Source organism: Propithecus coquereli, unplaced genomic scaffold (genome assembly GCF_000956105.1).
Source record: "Propithecus coquereli isolate 6110/MARCELLA unplaced genomic scaffold, Pcoq_1.0 Scaffold860, whole genome shotgun sequence".
Lineage (NCBI taxonomy): Eukaryota > Metazoa > Chordata > Mammalia > Primates > Indriidae > Propithecus > Propithecus coquereli.
The window spans coordinates 202,198-228,538 of NW_012154841.1; the positions used below are offsets into that span (position 1 = coordinate 202,198).

At 47.9% G+C, this 26,341-nt stretch overlaps 1 protein-coding gene across 2 annotated transcripts; it reads right to left on the minus strand.

Moving 5' to 3' along the window:
- Nucleotides 1-1,331: 1,331 nt before the first annotated feature.
- On the minus strand, nucleotides 1,332-26,294 carry RRP1B (ribosomal RNA processing 1B). Of its 2 annotated transcripts, none has more exons than XM_012664134.1 (16): nucleotides 26,065-26,294; nucleotides 18,084-18,166; nucleotides 16,502-16,559; nucleotides 15,223-15,308; nucleotides 14,788-14,849; nucleotides 14,316-14,445; nucleotides 13,060-13,124; nucleotides 12,437-12,618; nucleotides 9,620-9,714; nucleotides 8,904-9,001; nucleotides 7,712-7,731; nucleotides 6,800-6,928; nucleotides 5,583-6,229; nucleotides 3,770-3,922; nucleotides 2,787-2,850; nucleotides 1,332-1,849 (listed from the first exon to the last, which is right to left on the minus strand). In XM_012664134.1, the coding sequence occupies exons 1-16, from the start codon at nucleotides 26,192-26,194 to the stop codon at nucleotides 1,656-1,658; spliced, it is 2,196 nt and encodes a 731-aa protein (XP_012519588.1). In that variant the 5' UTR covers nucleotides 26,195-26,294; the 3' UTR covers nucleotides 1,332-1,655. The 2 variants fall into 2 exon arrangements, with proteins under 2 accessions (XP_012519588.1, XP_012519587.1); XM_012664133.1 differs by having other exon boundaries at nucleotides 6,800-6,931.
- Between the last annotated feature and the right edge of the window lie 47 nt (nucleotides 26,295-26,341).

Consider the following 26,341-nt stretch of genomic DNA (forward strand, 5'->3'; position numbering starts at 1 on the left):
CAGAGTAGGCAAAGAACAAAGTTAACACTTCCTTCTCATCAGGGCCTCCATCAGTAGGTCAACCCACCCAGCACTAAGCCAGTTCGTGTTCCCAGGTGGAGCCCACCCTTGCTTCGTGAACGAATGAAATCAGTCAAATCAATGCAGCTCTGCAATCCCAGTGGGCCTTTCCACCGTCCAAAGCCACGGCTGGGACCACAGAAGCAACTTGGGGTCCCCTGTTGGGGGTAGCAGAAAAGGGCACTGGCCCAGGTTTTAGTGAAAATTTGGGGCTCCTGCATGGGATGGGGCGTGAGGGGAGGGGAGTGGCTTTCACTTCCAGGCCCAAGATTCCCCTGAGCAGAGAGGGGTTGGCTGGGAGAGCACTGAGCACTGGTCAGCCAAAGCTACACACTCCGTGACTTCCTTCCGTTTAGAATCTGTGACTGTGTGAGCCACGGAGAAAAGAGCCTGGCCCCGCGGCCTCCCTCAAGCGCCACTTGGTTCTGAGTCTGCATCTTCTCCGTCTCTCAGGCAAAAGGTACAGATCAATTGAGTGAGCAAGAAAGTCACATTTCTGTTTCTCCAGCTAGAGTCTGGGCGCCTTCCATCCCACTTTCTGTAATTAACTTACATTAGAAGAACCGTGTAAAGACCTGTAAGTGCAAACTCCCATATTTTAGATAAAAGGTGGTCGTGAACAAATACACAGGCATGGTTCTTCAAGGCCGCCGGTTTCCGCTCTCTGCAAGGCTCAGGTTTCAGACACCGCGGATGCGCCTCTGAGGAAAGGAGTCTAACCCAGGATGGAAAAGCCGCTTTGGGGACGTCAATCACTTCGCTGCTTGGCCCAGACACGGACATGTAAAGAGAAACTGGAGCCCAAGGACCTGGAAGAGCGAGTGTGCTCCATGGGAGAACACTGCAGACCGCAGCGGAGGGGCTCAGTGCAGGGCTGGGTCCCGGGTGAGAGCCAAGCGGGGCGCCGGCCCCCAGAAGACACTTTGGGCTTGCTGAAGAGGTAGGAGAACAGGGAAGGAACGAGGTGAGGGTGGAAGAGAGAAGCCCCCAGGGCAAGAGCCTCTTCTCCCCCACCTGTCCGCTCCCAGCTGAGTACACGTAGAAAAACTATGGTATTGCTGATTCTGTTCCAAGAATCATCCCTATCGGTAAACTGCCAAATACCCACAGGACACGGGGTGAAGCCCTACACACTTTGAAAAGAGAAAAGACTGTTAGACTAGAAATAACCAGAAAACCAACCCAGCACAGCAAACACGGTTGTGAGTCCCAAAGTTCTTCATGAACTGACAGCTGACTACGAAGTGTAATTCCACGCTTTAATTGTGCTAATCAATTTATTGAAAGTTATAGATCAGGGGGCTCTCCTCAGCTTCATACAAGGTCTCAGTTCCTACACTAATGGGAATCACTGAAGTTACCCCAAAATGTGGAATCCCAGAGAGCTTAAGCACGATGTCTGTAGCGTGAGATTCCACGGAGAACCCGTGGCTCCCAGTGGAAGGGATGAGCAACCAGCAGCTCACCTTCAGAACCTCGTTTACACCAGTTACAGGAACTTATAAAATGATAAAAAGGCCCTACGTTCTTAAAGTTATAATTTATAGAATATTCTGTACAAAAGCAGTCTTTAAAAAGAGACTCTGCTGCGGTCCTCAGAAGAAATCCACAGCAGTCGGCCTCCTCTTTGGAGTGGCAGTCAGCGGCTTCTTGGTCACCAGGGGGGTGCTGGCAGGTGAGCTGGGGGGGGTCTTCAGCACTCCGTGCAGGGGCTTCTGCTCGGGGTTGAAGGCCACTCGGGAGAGGCCTGTGGGGCTGACCAAGAGACTCTTGTCTGTCTTCTTGAATTCTGTCCCAAATGAAAGTAAAGCGCCCTGTTAACTGGGTGTGACCTCTGTCCCTTCTAGCCATGTAGGAGTGTCCTGCTTCGGGGCTTGACCCTCCCTCTCTGGCTTCGGGCAGGGCGGTGCCATCCCAAGACCCCAGTGACTGTGGGGCTTCCCAGGCATGCCCTGGCTCTTCCAGAGGGCGTGCCCCACCCCCTGCAGACCGCGGGGAGCCCCAGCAGGCCAGGTGGGGTGGGGTGCTCACGGACATGAGGACCCAGGCAGCTGTGTCCGGGGCTGATCGGCAGCATGCAGAGCCCCTAGGAGTCCCTGCCAGGGAGGATTCATCCCTCCCGCTTTCCCCAGTGCTAAGGACAAGGCCGCGTTGGCTGAGGTGAGCGGCCCAGATCCTCCCAGAGCTCCTCCTCTCTAAACACACATGCTCCATTACTGTGGTCCCCAAGAAGAGTCAGGCCTTAAACTTGTTTTTTTCAAAACTTTGGATTCTTTTGAAAAAATAAATGGATAGTACCAATATGAAAACTAGCAAGACAGGGCTGTCCCTCCTCTTCCCCCTCCTCCCGCAAAGCAGGTGGTTCTGAACTCTAGTAAAGAGGCAGCCACAGCTAAGGGACCTCAGGACCTCCAGTGGCCTCTGTGCGATGGCTTTAAGAAGGCAGTCGGGAAAATGGCTTTTCAGATCACATCTGGCCAGGTAACCTCTCAAGGGGTCCCAGGAAATCTCTTTGGCCCACCACCACCACCCACTCACAGCTCTGCGAGGACGAGGGACGTACTGTCAGGTGCTCACTTTGACTCAGAAATTGGCAGGGAGAGAAGTCCTCGACCTCACGGCCCCAGGACCCCCCAGTCCTCTGCCTCCCATGGGAACACTTGCTGTCGCAAGAGGCCAAGCCTGCGCTCCAGGGGAAAGGCTTCTAAAAGCAGATCCTCACTCACCTGCAGTCATGTTTCTGTTCAACCCAAAGGTGACTTTCTTGGAGCTGGATGGTGTCTTGTTTAGCTACAGAAAAAACCAGAAGGAGTAACATAAAAGGAACCGCTTAGTCTCCTTCAGAGAGTTTGCTAAAGAACGTGCCCAGGAGGGAACACTGAATGCTTACTGACCAGGACACACATCAAAGGGCCAAAAGGGACAGTGATCTGGTTCCACGTTTGTTTCCCCAGCTCACGAGGTGGCAGTGCTCCTAGTGCCACGCTGCAGGTGCCACCTCGTCACTGGCCACAGTGAAGAGAGCGAACGAAATAAGGATGTCTGAAACCTTCTAAATAGGAAAAAGTTCACCACTGAAAAACTGTAAGAATGTTAACAGCTCTTCATTCATTTTGTCCTCCAGTTTCGAAGTTTTAACTTGAACATTACATGAAATTGATTATACCAACGATGGATTCTAACTTCCATGGGTAACGAATTTAAACTCTCCAACGTTTTATGCAAAGGACTCCAAATTATCTAGATATTCCAAGAGTTCATCAAAATTAACTACGTCCTTTGCTGTTTGAAAAATTTCCAAAAGCTGATCCATTTTGCATCATGAAACACTTCCTCAAATTCCTTCCTAGAACCCCATTATTTGTGTGAATCCCTTTTTTCTACCTTACAACCACTTTGCTTTAACACCAGAAACGTTTCATGGGTGGAATGTGAGTCATCAACCGCAGATCAAAGCACCCTGACTGTGATCCCTCGGGGAGGGTCCCATGCCACCCAGAAACACTACGCTGTCACCAGGGCTGAGAACTTGCTTGCAGAGCCAACCTGGGCTCCCGTACAGCCCCTGCCCTGTGGACAGGCTCCGAGGCCGACGGCGGCTGTGAGTGCTCTGGGCTCAGGGAGGCCACGGCAGGCACCAGGCCCGGCACCCACATCTCTGTGCCCTTGCGGTGGGGATGGGCTGCGCCACTCTGGGCAGGGCATGTACCTGGACGGCAGGACCTGGAGAGCAGGTGGCAGTGTTGCTCTTGGCTTTTCTGAAGAACAGGGGCTTTGGTAGGAAGGGGGTGTCAAACTTCACAAAGTCGTTCTCTGTCCTCAGCTGCTTCTTCTTCAAGGGGCTGACAGTGTCGCTGCCTCCCTGCGGGAGCAAGGGGCAAGAAGCTGTTGCACGCCAGAGCCTCCGGCGCCAGCCCGCGCACACAGGAAGTAAAACAGGACAGTGCGGCAGCAGAGCCACAGGAGGCAGCCCCGGCTCACCAGCTCAGGCCCCCACAGCCCGCGGCTTCCTGCACTGGGTTGCAAAGGGCCCCACCGCTTAGCAGAGCGACACACAAACGGCCACTTCTCTACCACGCCACCATGCCTTCATCTTCAAACTTATGCCAGTGTTCTGAGCATTTGTGCTTTTCAAAGCTCATCTGTTAAATAATTTACTTTCTCGTTTGTGATTAGAGACATCACTGTTGGCTGACAACCTTGCACACGGAGGGTGAGTGACATCCAATTGGGTTCTACAGCCCCTTACAGGCAGGTGCAGGACACTCACGGGACGTGCTGCAGCTACAACCACCCACAGCAAAGACCTGGCTCTAGCTCTGGGGTCTCAGGTGTCCCAGAAGCCCAGAGCAGCCGACCTGCTGGTGTCGGCAGGCTCTAGATGGCTGCCCGAGGGAAGGACGGCCCCAGGGGCCTTCTCTTCTGCTCCTCCCCTGTGCCGGGAGAGATGTCAGGTAGACGGCGCCTCCCTCGGGAGGGAAACCTCTCCTGACCCTGGGACTGATTAGCAACTATCCCAATCCTCTCTAAACCAGGCTGCCAGGGGTCTGAGAGGACGTGAAGAAAGGCAGCGTCACTGATCTCCTTAGGGAAGAGAGAGCACTGAGTGAACGGGGACGGCAGCGCCCTGCTGGCCGGGGAAGACCCAAGACCAGAAATCGACCTCCTGCGGTCCAGCTTCGTGCTGCTTTGCCAGCTCAGACTTTTTACTGACCATCAACTTACTCATCTAACCCACTTACCCACTTAGCGATACTGTCAGAAAGGCCTCAGGCCAGCACCTCACCAAGGGCACACGAGTCCTCTTAAACAAAGGCCCCGATGTCCTAACCGCGGCAGAGCAGCATGTGTGAATGCGAGTTCTGAACACGGGTCAGCACGCTGTTTCCGTAAAGGGCCAGAGTGGGCCGTAAGGTCTGTCACCACCACCCAGCTCTGTGCCCGACAGTGCACACACCAGCAGGCGTGGCTCGGTGTCACAGAACCACGTGTGCCAGCCCTGCTGTGGCAGTACACCGTGTGTCCAGACATGTCAACAGCAGGCCGAGAGCCCGGGTCCTCGTCTGTATCTGGCTCTAGAGCCCCAAGCAGACAGAAAGTCTTTTCATGGAGAAGGTAAGTGAGACAAGACAATTCTGGGCTGGACAAGACAAACCCGGACTGGCTGGACATCGATGCAGAAACAAGACCGCGCTTGGCGGAGCTCGTCTGCCTGCCTGCCTGGCTGGGGCAGAAGGCCTGGTCCAGGGGTAACTGTCCCAGCTCGATGCTGAGCCTTCCCTGACCTCTGAGTGTGTGGCCAAGGGGAGTGAGGGTTTTGGAGGACTTGAACTTGGCCACTGAGACCAGCTGTCATTTACCTGTTAGTGAAGGTTGTTATAAACCACAATCTAGTCTAACTCTGCCCAGGCCAGAGGTCTGACTGCTGCCCCCACCCCCACCCCCACAGGAGGCAGTGAAGCCCCCCAAACACGTCTGTTCCAGAGTCTCGGCAACCCGCCTGTGGGCCCATCCCGCCTTACCAGAGCTTGGCTTGGCCTGACTGTGGATTCCAACACTCCATTGTGTTCTACCAAGTTCGACATCTCTTTCATTTTCTTCCTCTTTTTCAAGATTGCTGTTTTCTGACTGGACAGGTCATAGAGCTTGCAGCTGCTGGGCTCTGCCTTTTTTTTCTGCAGCCTCCCACACTGGGGCAGGCTGGCTTGGCTGCTCCCCGCCTCTGCTGGGCCTTCCTTCTGCACCGGGGGCCAGGCCAGCGTGGCCAGGCCACTACCACTGACTGGGGGAGCTCCGAGTTTCCGCTTCCTTTTCAGAACTTGGACTCCATCTGTTGGGGAACCTCTGGAGGCAGGTGCCTGTGGATGTCCGCTGCTCAGGCTGCTCTGGGACATGTCCTCCAGAGGTGACACTGCCAAGGTCTCCCTGTGGGCCCTTAGGCTCTTCTTCCGCGGCCGTTTCCTTCTGTTGTGCATGGGGACGGAGGGGGCGTGCTCTGAGCCGCTCTCCTCCCCAGTGCTGGACGAGCCGCCATTCTGTTCTAGGGACGGGACTTCATCGCCTGGGCCTGAGTTTTCAGGCTGGGGGTGGTTCTTCCTTTTCTTTTTCCTTTTTCTCTTTTGAATACTGCCTTCACTGCCCTCTTTCTCTGCAGCAAAGACTACGTTCCCTGCAAAGACACAAAGCCAATAAACAAGCACCCGATGCCAAGGTGGGACAGTCTTGCTGGCAATTCTGAGCCAGTGCGATTGGCAGATGGACCTTTCCCACAGAAAAGCTTTTGTCCCCCGTGCACTTAGTGCACCCACTGGTCTTGTCACCTGGCCCCCTCTTCCCCATTCCCAGCTGACTGGAAACTTCCTGCCCAGTTCTATGCAACTGGGACCCAGATCATCGGATCTCTATTAATCTTAAGGCGAAAAGGCAGAAACCACAGGTCCAGAGCAGTTATCAAGCCACTGCTCCAAAGCACACTCAGCAGCTCGCCCCCTTCCCCCGAAGATGCTCTTGAGAGTATGCGGAAGCTTCTAGTTGAGTGGGGCTGGAATGGTGCTTCCACAGGAAATAACAAAACACTCAGACAAAAATATTTACTTTTCAGCCATGAAAAACCAAAGCTTTTTGCTCTGCTAATTTATGAGGACGTGAGCGCAAGCCCTTAGACTTGCATGCGTGCTGCCACCCAAGGCTTTGTTGCGCCTCCTCTCCAGCCCGCTCTGATTTAAGATTTGCAGCTTACCTTTCTCCTTTTCCAAGTCGGCCTTTTCTACAAGTCTACTTCCTTTTTTCTTTTGCCTTCCTTGACTGAGGGTTTGGTCCTCTTCATCAGCAGAAATGTCCTCAGCAAAATTAAGTTGAGATATACTGCCTGCTAGACGCCAAAGGGACACCATGTCAGCTTCCAGAGACCTTTGAGAATCTGCCCCAGTGGCCTAAGAGCTGGGCCTCCCGCCTCAACCAGGCAAGACTTTAAGCCCTGACTTCTGCCTCCTCACCACCATTCCTCACTACTTCTCCAGCCCAAACTCGAAAGCTGCTGACATGGGAATTACAGACTTAAAAAAGCTCTGTGGAGTTCCCACCAAGGCGAGGGGTACACACCGGGGGAGACGCCCTCTCTGCTCCACCTGGGGGGCTTGGCGAAGGCGGTCTCCACGGTCCGCATGGCTCTGAGCTGTTTCCCGACTCCAAGTGCCTCGAGGCACAGGGCGCACGGGAGGGAGCCCACTGACCCGCTCAGGTGTGAACAAGCTTACAGCAGACTTTCTCTGGGGGCAACTGTCCACAACAGCAAACGAAAGGGACCCTGAGAGATCAACTGTTTTTCTTCATAAAGGATCAAATTAGAACCTTCCCAGATCAGTAAAAATTTATCTAGTTAAAAGAACAATAAAATCCAAAACAAAACACCGCACCGCCCACATGTAATAGGGCAATCTCCCCTTTACTCTGGCATTTGCAGGGGAGCTCAGGGTGGGACAGTGGGCAGGCGACAGGAGGGCTCACGCCCGGGTGCATGCAGGTAAGGTTAGTCTTTCTTATGAGACAGAGGTCCTGCAATCCTGCCTTTCAATATTTGGCATTAATGCCCTGAGTGGGGTCCATATTCATGTAAGAACATCGTGAATTGTAATCCCCCAACTTTCCTCACCTTCAGAGAGATCTTGGAATCTGAAAAAGAAAACAACAAAAGTTCATTTAAAAAACCCCTTCTTTCTGTCTTCTGTAGATAGATATATATACACACACACAAATGATATTTAAATATTTAATTTAATGTTCACTTAATAATTTACTTTCTTTTTCCTCCAGGAGGGGAGGCTAGAGAGGAAATTCTGTTAAGGAAAGGTGGTGAGATTTCAAAGCAAAAACTCAAGGAGAGACAGCCCTCAACGACCATCAGTGTCACCAAGGACATGGTAGGCTCAAGGATCTGTCCCGGACACCCAAACAAAACTAGGAAGTTAAATTTTCCTTACTTGTTTCCAAAGGCTGAAATAGTTTAGATCTCAGCTTATATGCAAATCTCCAGTGGGAAAAGGCCAAGCAGTGTTCGGCTTTGCACAGTTTTGGTGGATCAGGACAGAGAAGTGTTAAGTGTGGGGTGGCATGCAGGGAGGTGCAGGAGCAGAACACTCGGGGGGCAAGTCCTGCCCCAATACCTGACAGCAGTGACCTCAGCCTGCTGCCCTCCCCACACCCTGCTACCCCAGCTGTCAAAGAGGGGATTAAGGAAACTACCTTCTAGGGGTTTTCTTAACATGAAACAAGTTGATGGACGTGAAGTGCTCGGAGCAGTGCCTGGCTCACGTGCAGTACACCCAGACAGGGGTTATCTGCCATCAGCCACCATGTGCCATAGGCTCCACAGCAAACCGCACATCAGCACGTCATTACGGTCACGACCACACCGGCACTGACTGTGCGTCAACTAGCACTTCTGGCACAACCGCGCAGGGAGGTGAGGGCGAGAGACAAATAACCCAGCCCTGTCTATCTCAACAGCACACCAAAAGGCGACACCCAAACAGCAGACTGACATCACGGCTTCTCAATCTGTTAATGTTAGACATTAATAGACTTCTCTTCACATCACTGTAAAGCAGCTAAGAGACAAGCATGGCTGCATCTGAAGAATGGAACTTGGGGTGGGGCAGCTGTTTTCACTGAACCCTGCAGTGTATATGAGTTTACTGCACTGCTATGAATAAACACATCAAAGAACAAACAAACAAACAAAAAGGCAAGCATGTAGACAGCCAGCCCTCCACAGTGAGATAAATGAAGGGGCTGGACTTGGACATGAATGATAATCAAAGGAACCCTCCCACCCAGTCACTGACTTTTTGATTAGCTTGGAGAGACGCTTCCTGTTGAAAGGAGGGATGTTTTTCCTGTTGGTAATTTCCAGGAGTCGATCAGCAACAGCCTTATAGTCAAACTACGTACAGAGAGAAACCAAAGTAAGTCTGCAGCAAAACCACACTGCCTGACTTGGAAATTCACACCTACTAGTGAGAGAAAACCACTGGGATGGGATTTTGGAAGCATCTGGCAATAGAAGAGTCTAAACAAGCATATACTAAGACTTGGCAACCAGAAGTATAAGCACCAACTCTGAAATATTCATTTTCTAGTTATTCTTGGGAGAAGCTGGGTAAGTAATTCTTCCTTTTTTGTTTTTCTTCTTAAAATTCTAGAATACACATAACAAAATTTACCTGGGCGTGCTTCATTTTTGGTTAATCTAGATTTTTCAGTCTGTACTTGGTAAAATAGTAAACTTTTTATTTGCAAAGTGTCACTGGAGCTGGCACTGTGGTATGGAACACAACAGATCCTGGCAATTCTAAATGAGGACTATGATCTTTCAAAATTCTATCACATCTAAATTTCTTTGTCTCCAATGAGCTCATTCTAAGGAAGGTGACATTAGTGACTGAAGGGATTAGAAAAGACTTTGGCCCTCAGGCCATACAGCTTAGTTGTGACCCTAATTCTCTGGCTAGGCCACCCACAGCAAATCTATATTCTATAAAAAGCAACGACTGCCACCCACCTGGAGAAGGGGCCCAGTGTCCTCTAAGGCTCTGCAGTCATCTCTTCCTCTCTCATCACCAAGTCCGTCTTTTCTGGAGTGATTCTTGCCCAGTGCTATGAAAACACCCAAAGACAAATTCTTGACACATCAAATACAAAGCAATAACCACTTCCAAAGAAGCCACTGTCTAATGAGATATCTCTTAGTAAAAAAGAAAATTTCTTTAAGAAAAACCCTGAAAATACATTTATAATTTCCCAGAGATGTTTTCCTTGTTCAGTCTCCGGGAATGAGGATAAGTCTGGGATAAAACACACATTTTGCTTTTTCTATTCATAATGACATCATAGGCAAAACCAGAGACTCGTCTGCTGCCTTCACGACCGCGGCCCAGGGGAACGGGAAGCTCTGGGGTTTAGAGACTCAGGCAGGTGGAGCCAGGCACCACACTGCTCTGGACTGTCAGGAGGAGGAGGATGGATCCAGGAGTACATCCCTATTTTTAGGTCAGTCAGGACTACAGTAAAATATCTAGCATAGTAGTACACTCACTTTTCAGGAGGCTGCCTCAGGAAATACAAGTTAATATTAATGTAACTGTTAGCATTTAAAAAGTAATTCAGCCAGGCATGGTGGCTCACGCCTGTAGTCCTAGCACTTTGGGAGGCCGAGGCGGAAGGATCCCTTGAGCCCAGGAGTTTGAGGCTGCAGTGAGCTAGGACTGTGCCACTGCACGTCTGCCTGGGCAACAGAGCGAGACCCTATTTCTAAAAAAAGAAAAAAAAAAAATTCAAAGAGTCTTAAAGCCTATGAAGGAGAAGATAAAAATGACTAATAAGAACTCAAAGGTTTTTCAAACATGTGCCATTTCTGGAAAGCTACGTACTTGTCAGTGGTGTGGTATCAGGGTGTGGCCTGTGGGAGACGAGGCAGGTCCAGCACCTTGCAGGTGTTTAAGTGTTCAACAAGCATCTGACAGTGCACCTGGGAGAGAATGTTTGCAACCGCACACGGGAGACAGCTAAATGGTGTCTATAGCTGGTTTTTTTTTTCTTTTTAACAGACAGGGTCTCACTATGTTGTCCAGGCTGGACTTGAACTCCTGGGCTCAAGTGACCCTCCTGTCTCAGCCTCCTGAGTAGCGGGGATTACAGGCACGTGCCACCATGCCTGGCTGAGACTGTGTCTAGTTTATTTTTAAATTTTCAATTTTTTTGGAGACAGGGTCTTACTCTGTTGCCCAGGCTGGTCTCAACCCCTGGCCTCAAGTGATCCTCCTGCCCCGGCATCCCAAGGTGGCGGGATTACAGGCTGAGCCACCTCGACCACCCCATGTCTAGTGTAGACAGAAATGTGGGGAGCAGAGGGACCCCGAGACTACTCCTACACCTACACAAAATTTGCTCAAGGTCATCCGTTAACTCTGTCACCTACACCTGTGGTCCCCAACCCCTGGGCTGCGGCACCGGTATCAGTCTGTGGCCTGTTAGGAACGCAGCCGCACAGCAGAAGGTGAGCAGCAGGTGAGTGAGCGAAGCTTCATCTGTATTTGCAGCCGCTCCCCATCGCTGGCATCACCGCCTGAGTTCCGCCTGCTGTCAGATCCGCAGCATTAGATTCTCATAGGAGCGTGAACCCTACTGTAAACTGTGCATGCGCGGGATCTGGGTTTCATGCTCCTTATGAGAATCTAACGCCTGATGGTCTGAGGTGGAGCTGAGGCGGTGATGCTAGCGCTGGGGAGCGGCTGCAAATACAGATTATCGTTAGCAGAGAGGCCTGACTGCACAATAAATGTGATGCACTTGAATCATCCTGAAACCATCCCCACTCTCCAGCTGTGGAAAAACTGTCTTCCACAAAACTGGTCCCTGGTGCCAAAAAGGTTGGGGACCACTGATATACACTGAATTTAAAATTAGAGTATTACTTTTTTCTTAAAGACTTGCTTTTTTTTTTTTTTCCCTGATTAAACATAATATACGGTAACTGTAGAAAAATTAGAAAATAGAGAAAAGTAGAAAGAAAACAAAAATCACCCATAATTCTGCCACCTACAGCTATTAACATTCCTGTCTATCCTTCCAGATTTTTGAAGGCACATATAAATGTTTAAAAACAAATAGGCTCCTGTTACATAGTTTTGTGTTCTGCTTTTAAAAAGAATTATATTTCCTTTGGTTATTAGTTTTTGAAAACTTTGTTTCCTAATAGCTATAAACACTTCAAAAGCACGGGCAAACTCTGACCCAGCCGTTTATCTCACTCTGCACAGAGATGCCAGAAACTGCTGTGGGAGTTTGGCTGGGCCTGCACCTTCCAACGCACACACACTACACAGAAGCCCACGGATACAAAACAGGAGTCAGAACATTGGTCCACCGTGGGCACTAAACACCCACAGGAAAAGAACTCTGAAGGGAGCTGCGGGCTGAGACAGGCAGACACAAGCGCATGTCCCCCGTGGAACCATATGGCAGGTCCCCTCCAGGAAGGCCACACCAGCATGTTCAAAGACATCCCACAGAACAACAAAGCAACTAACAAACCCCAGAGCAACAGCAGTGACAATGGTAAAACCCTGGAGGGAAGTCCCGAGGTCCCAGGAGGTACAGAAATGTGCCTTAGCCACACGTGACAGGTCTCGGGTGTCCCCAGACTCCAGCCGGGCACAGGCGCTTGAACACCCACTGCTTCCTTTCTCGGAAGGGGTGGAGACAGTGCCGTCTTCCACGAACCAACTCCAGGTGTGTTGGGCGAGACACCAGGACACGTATCACAGAGTGCGTGTGACCAGGAGTGAACCAGGCAGGCCACTCGAGCATAGCCTCTCACCTGTCTTCTTCTTACAGGCTGCTTTTCTCCACATCATCTCATTTTCAGGGGCCTCTTCCTCAGGGAGGTGACTGTCACCCACTTTTGTCTTCTGTTCCTGCACTGTCTCTTCAGGTATAAAAGGAGACTGGTCTACAATGGCTTCAAAAACGCCCCTAGCTATAGTCTGCACCAGGGTCTGGCTGAGGGCAGAAGCACAGTGGACAGCACATGGTTAGAACAGTCGCTCTGGCCTTGTTGGAGGGGTACGGAGGGAAGCCCTGCATTTGTCACTGTGGTCTGCCCAGGGCCCGGGGACCCTCAGCCCGCCAGTGGGCATCTGTGTCCCTGACAACGCTTCTGTGTGGTCAACTGCAGCTGCAAGGAACTGCCATGCGCCACCTGACGGAGGGCAGCAGACAGAACCTTGGGTGTGTGTGGGCATTCCTGGGGTGACCGGGGAAGCCCCAAAGCTGGAAGAGCCAAATCACTGTTTGGAGTTTCAAATGTCTTGTTAATGGGAATAAAAACTTCAGCTGTTCTCAGCTCTGGACAATCACTGTGGGAGTCTGCACTGTGTTTCAGAACAGAGAACAACCCCCAACCACCAAGAAGCAGCGAGAACACCCAGGTAAATCACTTACTCCTTAGTCTTGGCGGCGATTTTACAGAATGGGTCAATAAACTTGAGATTCTGATCTGCTAAAAGCTGTAATTTAGAAATAAAATGGGAAAAAAATGAGAAACAAAAGAGCCTTTTCTCTTTCTGACATGTCCTTGAAAAAGGAATCATTTGCATTTTTCACATAAGTTGAGTCAGACAAGCAAGGCTTGTCTCACACAGCCCAGAAGTGCCCACGGGGAGTGCCACAGAAGCCTGGAGCCAGGCTCAAGGTCAAGGGTGTGCTCCAGCCACTTGGTATCTTAGCGCAGCCGCAGGAGAAACCTCCCAATCCAACCATCGTCATTCCACATGTCCAGCACAGGGAACATGTACACACCCCTCTTCTAACAGAAGTTCTACATGGAGACCGTTGGAAAGTGTGAGACAAAGGAATTATTGTTCTGAATATAGCATTTATCTTGTCTTTTAATTAAAAAATACACGTTCCCTACAGAACACTTGTGAAAGAAAAAAGTAAATTTGTTCAAATTCCCAAATTCAGATAATTGTTTGCATACTAAAAATGTACATTTCCTTTCTAGTCTTTTGTCTATTTATGTACGAGTATATACTTTAAAAAAAAAGTCATACAGTTTGTATAGCTTTGTCTACTGCCTTTTTCTACTGCTTGAAAAAAAAATATCAGGCCAGGCGCGGTGGCCCCCACCTGTAATCCTAGCACTCTGGGAGGCTGACGCGGTGGATCGCTCAAGGTCAGGAGTTCAAGACCAGCCTGAGCAAGAGCAAGACCCCGTCTCTACTAAAAATAGAAAGAAATTAGCTGGACAACTAAAAATAAATATATATGGAAAAAATTAGCCGGGCATGGTGGCGCATGCCTGTAGTCCCAGCTACCTGGGAGGCTGAGGCAGGAGGATTGCTTGAGCCCAGGAGTTTGAGGTTGCTGTGAGCTAGGCTGACGCCACGGCACTCTAGCCCAGGCAACAGAGTGAGACTCTGTCTCAAAGAAAACAAACAAACAAACAAACCAATATATCCCGAGCATTTCTCCATATTGCTGAATTCTTTATTGGACTCTACAAGGTTGCTTTCGATTATTTTATAAGTAAGACTGCCACGAACATCCTTAGTGCACAGAGCTTGTTTACACATCCCATTAGTTACTTAGGACACGTCCCAGATGGGCTGAACAAACTTATGCTGCTACTGTCACCGGTAACTCAGCGTGGCACCTACAGCACCGCCTCCGCCCCCTGCGAGCACGCTGCTGCTCACCTCCTTCCCTCCCACTTTGGAGAGCTCGTCCAGATAAATATCGATGAAGTGGAACCTCACTCCATTAGGAGACTGACTCTCGGGACACAGGATCTCCTTCATCAGGACATCTAGGAAAAGCTTGATTCGGCTAAAGAAAAAACACACATGGTTCTTTTAAAGACAGCGTGCCAAGAGAAAACGAAAATATTCAGCCGAGTGCCTACACTGCACAACTATCAATGCGAGGCTAAAACAAGTTTCAGAAGGAAATAAGCACTTAAATCAGTATAAAGTGCTATCACATGTGCTTAACTATTTATGCTCCTCTACTGGATTTTAAGTTCTCATATTTTGCTTCTCATGGTACCATACGGAGTGGGAGGCATAGATCGGGCATTCATGTTTGTGGATTAACTGAAAAGCTTGAGAAATACCCTAGTACCGTAAAAGCTTTAAGGCCACGAAATGCTAACTCAAGTAGTGGACCAACCTTTCTTCCCAGCCATCTCGCTTCAGAACTTCAAAGGACTGCCTCAGGACCAGCCGGATCAGCTACAGATAGACAGTTTTTGTTACAAAAAGGAAAGTAAGAAATGTTAATCAGCTCAGTGGAACGAGGAGACCAACAAAACTAGTGTAGCCTGGATCCCTAAGTGAAAAAATAACCATAATAACCGCATTTAACTTCTAGATCAAAAAACATATTCACTAACGATCCTCAACTCATCCCCAACAGCTGGAAAAGCCAGAGCAGAGACACCTTCCAGGACTCAAGTCAAATGACAAGACCACGTCTCCTCCTTCACACTAACCCTGGAGCTCATTCTGCTTCACGAATGAACCTTTTCGCTGTTTGTAAGACAAAGGACGTTCTTTCTTCACGTGAGTTTTTGAAGTAAACGTGGATGACAGCTGTGGATCTTACCATATAGAACTTGTCCAGGCGCAGCCTGTCTATTCCCTTCCACTCCCGATTCATGGTTTGCCAAAAGGTCTGAATGAACAGGTGCTCTGCAGTGAACAAAAGGCTCTGAATGCTTGGTTTCCACGTTAACATCTTACCACAAAGCAAGGAAATAACGAAGAGAAACAAATTCATATTATTTATTATCTACTTCTCTCAAGAATTCTTGGGCAACCTGAAAATTTGGCCAATAATCAAATATACTCAATAATTTCTTTTACATTTAAATGGAAACATATTTTTATAAAACAGGAAGGCTGTTAATATCTTATTGTTTAATTAGAATGCTCTTTGGAGCCTTTTTCCTTCTCCGCTGCAAGGCCATGTTTCTCTTACAATTGAGATTCCTGGTCCCCTTCTATGGACACTTCCACCACGCCCATACCCCACAACAACCCGAACCACTAATCCCGACGAACACTTATACGATCCACGTAGAAATTCAGCTTTTAGTCTGATGTTAGGTGTCACCTGAGCGAGCTACAAGTACAAAACATTCTGCTTTTCAGTTCTGAGCCATCAAACAAGCACTTTTCATTAAAAAATAATTTCTGTTGATTCCTTTTGGCTTTACTTCTTTTTTGCACAATTCCTTGATATGTGCAAATCTATACATCATAAGTAGAATTTTGTTCATTATGAGTTAGAGAACCATTGGGGGGTATTAAAGTCATGAGGACGGTTTTGTTCTGAGAAGTCCCAGGCAGAATAAACTAATTGTGCTGTCTTTTTCTTCCTCTGTAAGCAATCCTGACTCAGAAATACCTTGATCTCTCCCTTTGTCTTTCTTTTTGGCAAAGAGGACTGACTCGATAGTTTACTACCAGTGACAGCCCCAACCTGGAGCAGGGTAAAGCCGGCACCCAGAGGTGACTGTGAACACTGGCATCTGGACAGCTGTCTCTGAAAGTGTCCAAGTGACTCAGAATGTGGAGATTTTGGAGGACTGTTATTTCTAGAAACATTTTTTTGAAATGTTTGAGGTGTCAAATATGATTGTCCACAAGACACCTCCTTCGTCCTCTTACCAAGTCAACATTTATCATAGCTCTGAGAATCAGAAACAGCTAGTCGCCTGATGTCTACACAGTATTAGTACTAGGTTTACACTAAACTAGTACTTTGGAAAACTTAAACTCTAAAGGAAGGAGAAGAAACAGTATTGACTAGATTTCCTAGGCAAGTAAGCAAATGTGATGAACAAAGAAGTGTTGAAAGTCATGAAAATATCAGGACTTACGAGCCTCTGAGTTGTTAACAACATGGATGAGTTGGGAAATAGTGTTCGCTAGCTCCTCCTGCAAAGGTGGGGTTGGGGAGAAACATTGGGATTATTATGTGGTAACACTGCGATGACAGCATCATGGCCTGTAGCCGCCTCCCATCTCTGCCCAGGGGCAAGTCTGTGCGTCTTGTTCTCAATGTCATTTCCACTAACAAGTGTGTATTTGAATATCTGAACTTCATCAAATGTAAAATTCCCGATTTTAATGGACTGTTATGCTAACTTGATGTCTCTGAGAACTGTTTTAGCTGCATGTTAAAAAAAAGCATCTCTAGTTACCTGTTCAAATAAACTACAGAGGAAATAAATTATCTGTCAATTCCTGCCTTTAAAATTGTAACTTCAATTGGGATTCTCCCAAAATCCCCGAAATCATGTGAAACAAAAAGGACAGCAGGGTTGACAGCGACGGTCAGACACCGGGGATCCTCACTCGACGGTATCAGGAAGTCCCCTCTACCTGGTTGGTCAGAGACAGGGTGGAATGCAAAGGCAAGCCGCCCTTCCAGGCCGTCACTCCTCGGAACAGCAAGCCCTGCTGCGCGACAGGCTCGTTCACGGGAGAATCCTGTGGTCTGGCCTAGGGAGAAGCCTGCCACTGAGAGTCAGCAGAGCATTCTGCCCATGAGGTCCAGGAGGAAAGAATGATCCTCATGGGTCTCACTCACACTTCACCTGGCCTCAGTTTTCCTCATTTTGAAAATGAGGTTCCTGTTCATCAGTTTTCTTCCACTACAGCTGTTGGCTGTTACTTTTGAATGTAATCTAACAATATTTTGCCCTGGAATCTTACTCAAAATATATTCAGTAGAGAAAAAGTAATAAGTCAAAGCAAGTTATTACATGGTGTGGGAGAAGTGGCAAGACTGCACACCAATGCCCAGAAAGTGATATCTGCCCACAGAGACCCCCTCGCGCTAGCGGTCTGCACATGTGGCCCCTCAACTGACTCCAGCACATCAGGCCTGCTCTCATACATCAGGACAAAGCTTTTGAAAAGTGAGAATCTCTATTTTAGTCCTAGTTTTGGTGGTGGTGCTCAGCACGTTCAGCAGACAGAGACAGAGTCACACGCGTGTTCTAGCGAGCTGTGCAGTTCGCACCGAGCTGTAAGTGTTAGAGGCTTAGGCTTCTGCCTGCCCCGCAGAGAGCGGGAAGCCCAGCGAGGCAGCTGCTGTGTCCCGGGTCTCACAGGGTCTCGGACTGGCACTCCTGTCCTGGCACTTCTGACCACAGATAATTCACTTAATAGAAGATGAAACACGAACTTTAAAGTATGTAATGTAAAACCTACCATGGAACCCTAAAAAATTGTGATAGAAATAATAAACCTATAATTTACGCAAATCCTTCCTTTTATTTGAAAAGATAATTAACAATGCTTTGATATTGCAGTCCTTTCTGTATGGACAAAAGGAGAAAAAACAACCCCCAGAGGCACTGATTTTCAATTTCTTTAGGTATATTAAGCGATCAGGTCTCTTTTATCCATTTGTTCCAAAAATCCAGAAATATGACAAAGAGAACTGTACATTACCTGCAGAAGGGGTTCGTCCTGCACCCACATGCAATAGAAGAGCCCTTTCCATATTTTTAGAAGTTCTTCTTGACTGAAACCTCCTGGAGGGCAAAACAGCACAAAAATCTTATTTTAGAGTCTACATATTTCCTTTCTTAGAGTTTAGAACTGCCTCAGAAGTGGTGAAAATAATACCACATACATTTTAATTCCCTTCCATCTGCAGATGCCTTTTTAGAAAACTGAAGCACATTTTTCCTTATGGTTACAAATTCCTACTGCACATGTAGTTTTATCAGCTCCAGGGCAGGGTGGCTGTGGGCGCGGGGCCCCATCCTCTGAGCAACGTGAGGAAACATGTCATCACAACAAAAATGAATGAATGAAGTGGCCATGTATAGTCAGTTCCCCTCAAACACCCTCCTTACTTCAAACTAGCATCTCTCCTGCACACCAATGTTTTCACTGGTCTTGGGAAATAAAACTGCAAACCCTATAAGAGATGCAGAATTTGCCCGAATCGCATGAAGCCCCCAGGGACTGGCAGACCCACTCCAGAAGAACAGAAAGTCAGGCAGGTTGAGGACACAGGGAGCTCCGGATAGTGTATCTAAAAGTCAAAGGACTAAGAAAGCCCCCCGGAAACTGACATAGATAGTGAATATTGCTGCAAAAATGACCCTTTTAAGGTTCCTGCTATGAGGTCAAAAGTGGCTGTGTCCCAACCTCCCTCCCTGTCTTGGCTGCCATTTACTGAGCAAATTGTTGCCTGCAGTACGAAGATCACCTGGGCTGGCCTTGTTCTGAGTCTAGCTGCATGAGGGCTCTGCCTCTGCCTCGACCAGCCAGGAAGAAGCCACCAGCCTTGCTCAGCCTTGTCTTTTGTATTCTGCAGGTGTCATGAAATACTTGTTGAGTGACATAAGGAATCACAAAATGATAAGGTAAGTGTATACTCTTGGAGTTTCCAAACCTATGGATCACGAAATTAGAAAACAGAACCCTCAAGTCTTAATGCATGTTTACAAATGGTCTTTATTCATATTTTACAAGGAGGTATCAGGAGAAATCTTTTGGAGCAGTAAAGTAGGAATGCAAACAATATTTGGAATCAATGTGATCTTGATACTCCAAATGATGATTAAAAAGCCACAAAGGACCCCTTTTGACGGACAGGAGTTTATTTAGTGTATTTAGAGTGAGATTACCCTATTTTACAGGTATGCTTTCCAAGTAACTAAAGACTTTTCTCATATCAGCAATTTTACAAAAGTACATTTTGATTCTCTTGTTACAGTTTCCCGTTTAAAAACCAAGATACCAGAAACTATAGTAAAATTAGTTTATTAAAGTACATTTCCCTTAAGATTTGGACAGAAGATGTACCAGTTGGTCTCCCAACCCCCTTGTTACAAACCAGTCACACCTGGGGCTCTTCTTGTTGATGATGTAAGCACACCCTGAGTGATAAGCTCTCCCAGAGCCCAGCCAGCTGCAGTCATGATCATGGTAGCTTTTTTTGTCACAGTGACCTCCGCATAGCTTCAATCGTGTTTAATGACTGCATATATCCCTAGTGTATTAGAGCTGTGGTCCCCAACCTCCGGGCTGTGGCCTGGTACCAGTCCGTGGCCTGTTAGGAACCCGGACTCACATCATCGTCTGAGCTCCACCCTCCACCCCCACCTCCCCACTGCCCAGGGCCATCTGTGGAAAAATTGTCTTCCATGAAACTTAGGAACTGGGGGGCCCCACAATAGGAGGTGAGCAGCAGGCAAGTGAGCAAAGCTTTGTCTGTAGTTACAGCTACTCCCTATCGCTCACATCACTGCCTGAGCTCCCTGTAACCTGCCTGTGGAAACACTGTCTTCCATGAAACGAGTTCCTGCTGCCAAAAAGGTTGGGGACTGCTGTATTAGAGGATCTGGGAAGGATCATCAACGGCTGCTAAAACATTAGATGAAAAGATATGGAGAAACTTTAAAACGGATGGATGGGTCAGACCAACCACACCCAAAACCACACTGATCGATCCTTAGCTTGCACAGACAATCATTCATTAGATGCCGAGCTGAGACAACAGGAAGAACACAGCACCAACCTGTTGAGTATTCTTACAAAAACAAAACTGAAAAAACCTCTAAATTGTGTCAAATCTAACTATCAGTACTAGTTTACAGGAAATACCGGGGACAGAGGAACACGTTAAATGAAACAATGGGATGCGGTCAGCAAAACCCCAAGTGTGCCCAAAGCAGGACAAATGCCCACATCCTGACAAACTGCATGGAGAGAATGGACAAGAACTGTTGGAGTTTAAGACAGTCTTAGCAGACATATAACCATATTCAAAAAGTGGGTCTTATTTGGATTCTGAATTGTCATAAAAGACATTTATGAGACGTTGAGAAAAACTAAACAGGTTGGATATTTTGTCCTATGAAGGATTTTTTTTTTAAAGGTATAATAATCACACTGTGGCTATGTTAAAAAAAAAAAAAAAAAAAAAAAAGAATCCTGGAGTCGAGCTGCTTAAGGTTTCTAGGGTGTGGCTCCAGGCCATGGTCCTCAAATTTGGCTCGGAATAAACCTCTTTAAGTTATTTAAAAAAAAAAAAAAAGAACCTGTATCTTTCAGAGATACATGCTGAGAGGTATCTGGAAATGAAACGAGATGTCTGGGATTCAGCTCACAACAACGCAGTGGGAAGGAGGAAGTGGGCAGATCAGGCCGACTGGCCAGGTGTCGGCCAATGCTGAAGCAGAGCCATGAGTACGCTTCGTATATGTTTGAAATATTCCTCAACAAAAAGAAGCAAAAGAGTACATGAGATTACCAAAGACACACCATGCTGTTTTCTCTTTTCTTTTCGGTTTTAAAAACACTCTTCATAATAATGTAACTGGAAAGGCATGAACATTAATCGACTTAAAAGCAAAAAGAGGATTGAAAGAATACAGATTACTGAGGTCAGGTACCGGGCATTCCCTGTTCTTGCCAAGTAGCTAGGCTGTCAGCCCCTCCCAGGCTCTCCGCCTTCAAGCAGGGCATGGAGGGAAGCCGTGGTCTGGGTGGGCTCACCCCACGTGAGGGGAGGTGGCAGCAAGCTGCGCTTTGACCAAATCAGCAAGAATTCCCTTGGCCACGAGGAGGGGTTCAAGAATGGAAAAGCCACTTGCCGCGAGGCTTAGGCTTTAGGAATTCTCTAGCTTTCTCCTACTGGACTTGAACGGAACACAGTTTGTCCCAGCCACCTCACCACACAAGGGGAGCCTACATGAGAATGGAGACACTCTCGGGGCAGCTGAGTCTACAGTGGAGGAAGACTGAGTTCTGGAGCCAGCAGTCGAGCTACTGCACGAAGCTCTGCTCCATTCCCCTCCTCCACACTAGTGTGGCGTGGATCTTGTCAAGTTGCAACTGGAAAAGAGTCCTAACTAATAAAAACATATTTTTATTGCAAGGAACCTATATACTACCACCAAAGTTATACAGTCACAAGTTAGCCTTGCTCACTGCCTCCTGAGTCCCAGTCCCCTCCCCAAAGGGACCACTGCTACCTGTCTGATGTGCATTTTTTAAACGATCTTTCCCGTGCATTTACAAAACAGATACAGGTAGTGCAAAAAATCACAGTTGTGCATATGTGACCTAAATGGCATCACATTCTGCATTCTGGCCTTTCTCACTTGAAAACAGGATGGTGTACATTTACCTCCAGATGGTCCTCCAGTCAGTTAAGTAAGGGATAATCCAGCCCGAGCAAGAGCGACACCCTGTCTCTGCAAAAAATAGAAAAATTAGCTGGGCATGGTGGCATGCGCCTATAGTCCCAGCTACTCAAGAGGCTGAGGCAGGAGGATCACTTGAGCCCAGGAGTTTGAGGTTGCAGTGAGTTATGATGATGCCACTGCACTCTAGCCAGGGTGACAAAGTGAGACCCTGTCTCAAAAAAAAAAAAAAAAAAAAAAAGTAGGGGATAATGTGACATACCAAGTATCTCTGGACGACTCATATTATAGGCAAAGGTACCACAAAGGTGCAGTGATGTGCTTCACAGGATTCTATAATGGATAACGGCACATTAGAACAAAGAGGGCCAATGGATTATGGACAATGGGCAGGAAAGGGAGCTGGACAACAAAATATATTAATTGTCTCGTCTCTAGGAGGCAACAAAAAGAGTTGAAACAAATTCTTGGCTAGGCCCCAGCTTGCTACTGACAAGTGTATAGTATCAGAAAACTGTTAGCCAACCTTTGGGCCTCAGTTCCCTTAACTATAACATACATAAGGTTTATGGTTAGGGTCAAAATCAAGAACATGTATGAGAAGCACTGTAACAGTAAAGCACTATCCAACTGCTATACATTACTGTAGTAATTGTCTTACTTTCCTTCCCACTGCTAACCAAAGTTTTTTCCTTTTTATAAACATACATATGTGTGTGTGTGTATAAATAAATAAATCACTTGTTTTCACCTAGGAATTTAGTTGGTAAAAACAAGGTGCCAATTTTTGAAGCATTCAAAGTGAAAGACAGACGTGCTCATTACTGAGCTACTTTCAGAACTCTTAAAGGTGAAGTACATATCCGAAGCAGTTTCGTTCCACTGTTGTTTCTTTCTTTTCTTTTTTTTTTTTTTTTGAGACAAAGTCTCGCTCTGTTGCCCAGGCTAGAGTGCGTGGCGTCAGCCTAGCTCACAGCAACCTCAAATTCGTGGGCCCAAGCAATCCTACTGCCTCAGCCTCCCGAGTAGCTGGGACTACAGGCATGCGCCACCACGCCCGGTTAAATTTTTCTCTATATTTTTAGTTGTCCAGCTAAATTCTTTCTATTTTTAGTAGAGACTGGGTCTCGCTCTTGTTCAGGCTGGTCTCGAACTCCTGAGCTCAAACGATCCTCCCGCCTCGGCCTCCCGAAGTGCTAGGATTACAGGCGTGAGCCACTACGCCCAGCCCACTGTTCTTTCTTGATCTATCTTTTCTTCTTAGGGCTAAAATTTTTAAACTTAATACAACTAAGTTTCTGACAATACAGCGCAGCTTTAGTTATTTCGAAACGAATGGAGTGAACATGAAAGTGAGACATGAGGACATATTAAATACCAGTAAGTTTTGAAATGAGCAAATCCAACAGCTACTCTCACCATAAAATGAGCACAGAAGCCATCTGAGATTGGGGTGAAGTGTTCTACTCTAACCTACTCCACTGTAAAAATATCTATAACTCCTACTTATTATAACTCTTGGGTAGGGAGAGCTCTAAGCCCCTTCACTGTGAAAAAACACTTACTTCTCCAATCACCTGCACTGAATCTAAGATCTCATCAACCATAAGATGTACTGTTAGTTTATATGCCACTAAAAAGAGAGCAATGATACAAATGAAACTGTCACAGGCTGATTTTAAGATGCACCCCAATTTTAGTATATATTAAATGTTTAACTAACATTGCAGAACTGATAAGACAGGCATGGATTATCCATTTTGTTCATTGCTGTATTCCCAGTGCCAAGAGTAGTATACATAATAATGATAGCACACAGATGGTGCTCCATGTTTGCTGACCACGTGAATGCATGAAGAAATAGGGACAATGAGCCCTCATGAGCTAAACCACGGGCAGTGATTATGGTATGACTGCGAGTACTCTCCATGAACAGCGAAAGCACAGGAGCAATATTCTGGTACTTTAAGCAGTTCCAAGATTTCCAATTTGTTTTTAAAATCACAAAGCTACGTATGTATGTTGCTGATGGAAAGCTATGTGTTTCAGTAAAATCTCATATTTCCTTTTCTGTGCCCAAGATAAGATACAAAGAAATTTGAGGCTGTCAATGAGAGTCAAATGTCAGGCCAAGTTATTTCCCAACTTATGTTTCTATCTTGATAGGGCATAGCACAGCTGCGGCAGAGACTTTTGTTTTTCTTGTCCCATTATCACTGTCTGTGACAATCACTCTGCAGTTATTTTTTGAAAGCCCACTCTACTCCATACATGACATTGTGATGAACAAGAGGTGTAAGACAGGTAACTCTGGGTGTGATGGGTGCTAACCAGACAGGCCCAGGAGCACCTGCAGATTCTGGGCCTGCTCACCAAAGGGGCGTGAGCACAGGCTCTGTCTGTCCATCTCAGACGCACATGTATTGCGTCTGGTCTCATGTTCTTATACCCCACCAAGATGTACTTCTTGTATGGCTGGATGTACGCCCACTTCCAGCTAAGCAACGTAGCTTGGCGCCACAATAGAGACATACTAGATGTTTTCGAATCCTACCGCAGTGGAGGTTAGATGCTAGGGAAGGCTTTTTGGAGGAAGTGATGCTGAATTGAGTGCTGGGAGTGAAGAAGGGGTGGGATTCTTTGCAGAGTGAACAGGAGAAGCAAAGGTAGAGAGGTGAGAAATAGTGTGCTATACACCAGGAACCACCAATGGTTCTGTCAACGGAGCATGAAACAGGCATGTGGGGGCTTAGGCTGAGGACAGCTCATGACCTGCAGACACTGAATTTCAAGGAAGGAGGTGACATGATCAGAGTTGTTTTAGGACGATGACCCTCAGATGGTTTGTGCAGGACAGATTCAAGGAGGATGCAGATCTGGAAGGGAGTAAGCAGGTGCAGAAGTCCAGGTGAGATAAAGAGGGCCTATGGTCAGAGCAGAGTATTTGAGGAGGTGAAGGAAGTGGGATCCAGGGCCATTGGATGTGGACTGGGGTAGAGCATGACTTAGAGAGAGGAACCCAGAACAATCCCATGTGTCTGGCTGGGGTCTGAGTGGACGGTGGAAACTGGCAACCCAAAGACAGCACAAGCGGCAGAAGAGCAGCAGCACCAGAGAACAGGTTGGGGGGAAGAAAATGAGTCATCTTTTGGCGTTTGAACGTGAGGTGCAGGTGGAGATGCTGGGCTAGCAGGGCACATCTGAGCTGAAAGGAGGGAAGGGCTGGACTAGCAATTTAGGTTTAGGAGCCATCAGTACATACGAGATACCCGGAACCATGACAGTAAATGAAATCTCTCGGGGCGATTCCCAACAGAACTTAAGTTAGCAATTTTGGTCTTCATTCCTCTTTCTATCAGATTTCCCATAAAAGTGTATTTTCTTTTTTTGTGGTTTCTCTTCAAAACAAAACAAACTGAGAATGTCAGTAATGGGGGGAGATACTATCTATTCTTTTAAGCAGATTCCAAATATACCAGTATCAGCAGTAACTAAATCAAACCTTAACTCACTTAGTGCAACATAAAACCTCTTTTACGCTCCGTAGTTCATACCTTATGCGCTCACTTAAGGGTTTACAGAAAATATTCTGCAACAGGTAAGTGAAATCCTCCAACGGCAAAATCCAAACTACAAAGCCCTGTGCGAACTAACTGGCCACTGCCTACATTTCCAATTTTATCTCCTAACACTTTCCAGCTTCTGCGTGGCCCGCTTCCTCTCTCCTCCGCTTGGAGCTCAGTTGAACATCCCCCCCAGGGAGGCCTTCCCGGAGCAGCCTGTGTAGAGGAGCTCCCTCCTTCACTGTTGCCATTCCCTGGCCTTCATTTCCGTCCCTACCTTTACAAACTCCAGGTCATTCGCCTGTGCCCGCCGCCCGCAGCCTTACTACCAGAAGTTCTCTCTCCCGCACGCTGAAGGCAGGCGGGAATCAGTGACGAGGACACCGGAGCGACTCAGGATGCGTGCAGGGATTCCAGGTGCAGCCTCGGGAATCCGACAAACCCGGGTCTGTTCTCAGCCCCCCGCTTACTGGGACGTTCACAAATTACTGAAGCCCTCGGCGCCAGCTTCCTCGACTGTAAAATGGCACCAGGCACAGAAGGAAGCGGTTCCGTCAGCGCGGACACACAGAGCACACGCTGGTGTCACGAGTCACCGCACGACGAGTGGAAGCCGCCTTCCCTCCCCGGCCCGCCCGAGTGGGCTCCGCCGCGGCCCCAGCCCCAGCCCGCCATGTGGCGCGGTTGACCGCCGCCGGCGCCCACCTGTCTCCCTCTGCGTCTTCACGCTGATGTACTGGCGCAGCTTCTTCACCGCCCGGTCCCGGATGCCCTTCTCGTTGGACGCCAGCCGCTGAGCAAACTGGATCTCGGCCGGCTGCATGGCAGGGGCCATCGCGCCCGCTGGAACATCCCCGGCCGCGCGGCCAGCCGCCGAGCGCGCCTCAGCAGCCGAGCCTCCCGGGCCGCGACTGCGCAAGAAACGGCGCGCGCGGGCTGATGGCGTCATAAAGGCGCCGGCTCGTAGCGCGCGCCAGCAGCG

Bases quoted from the DNA above. Each gene is read 5' to 3' on its own strand.
- RRP1B (XM_012664133.1), bottom strand. From the start codon at position 26,194: ATGGCCCCTGCCATGCAGCCGGCCGAGATCCAGTTTGCTCAGCGGCTG. The intron at 14,446-14,787 runs GTTGGTCCACTA...TTTTTTCTTTAG, and splicing joins CGAGATGGCTGGGAAGAAAG to CCGAATCAAGCTTTTCCTAG. The intron at 6,932-7,711 runs GTGAGGAAAGTT...TTTGGCGTCTAG, and splicing joins ATTCCAAGATCTCTCTGAAG to CAGGCAGTATATCTCAACTT.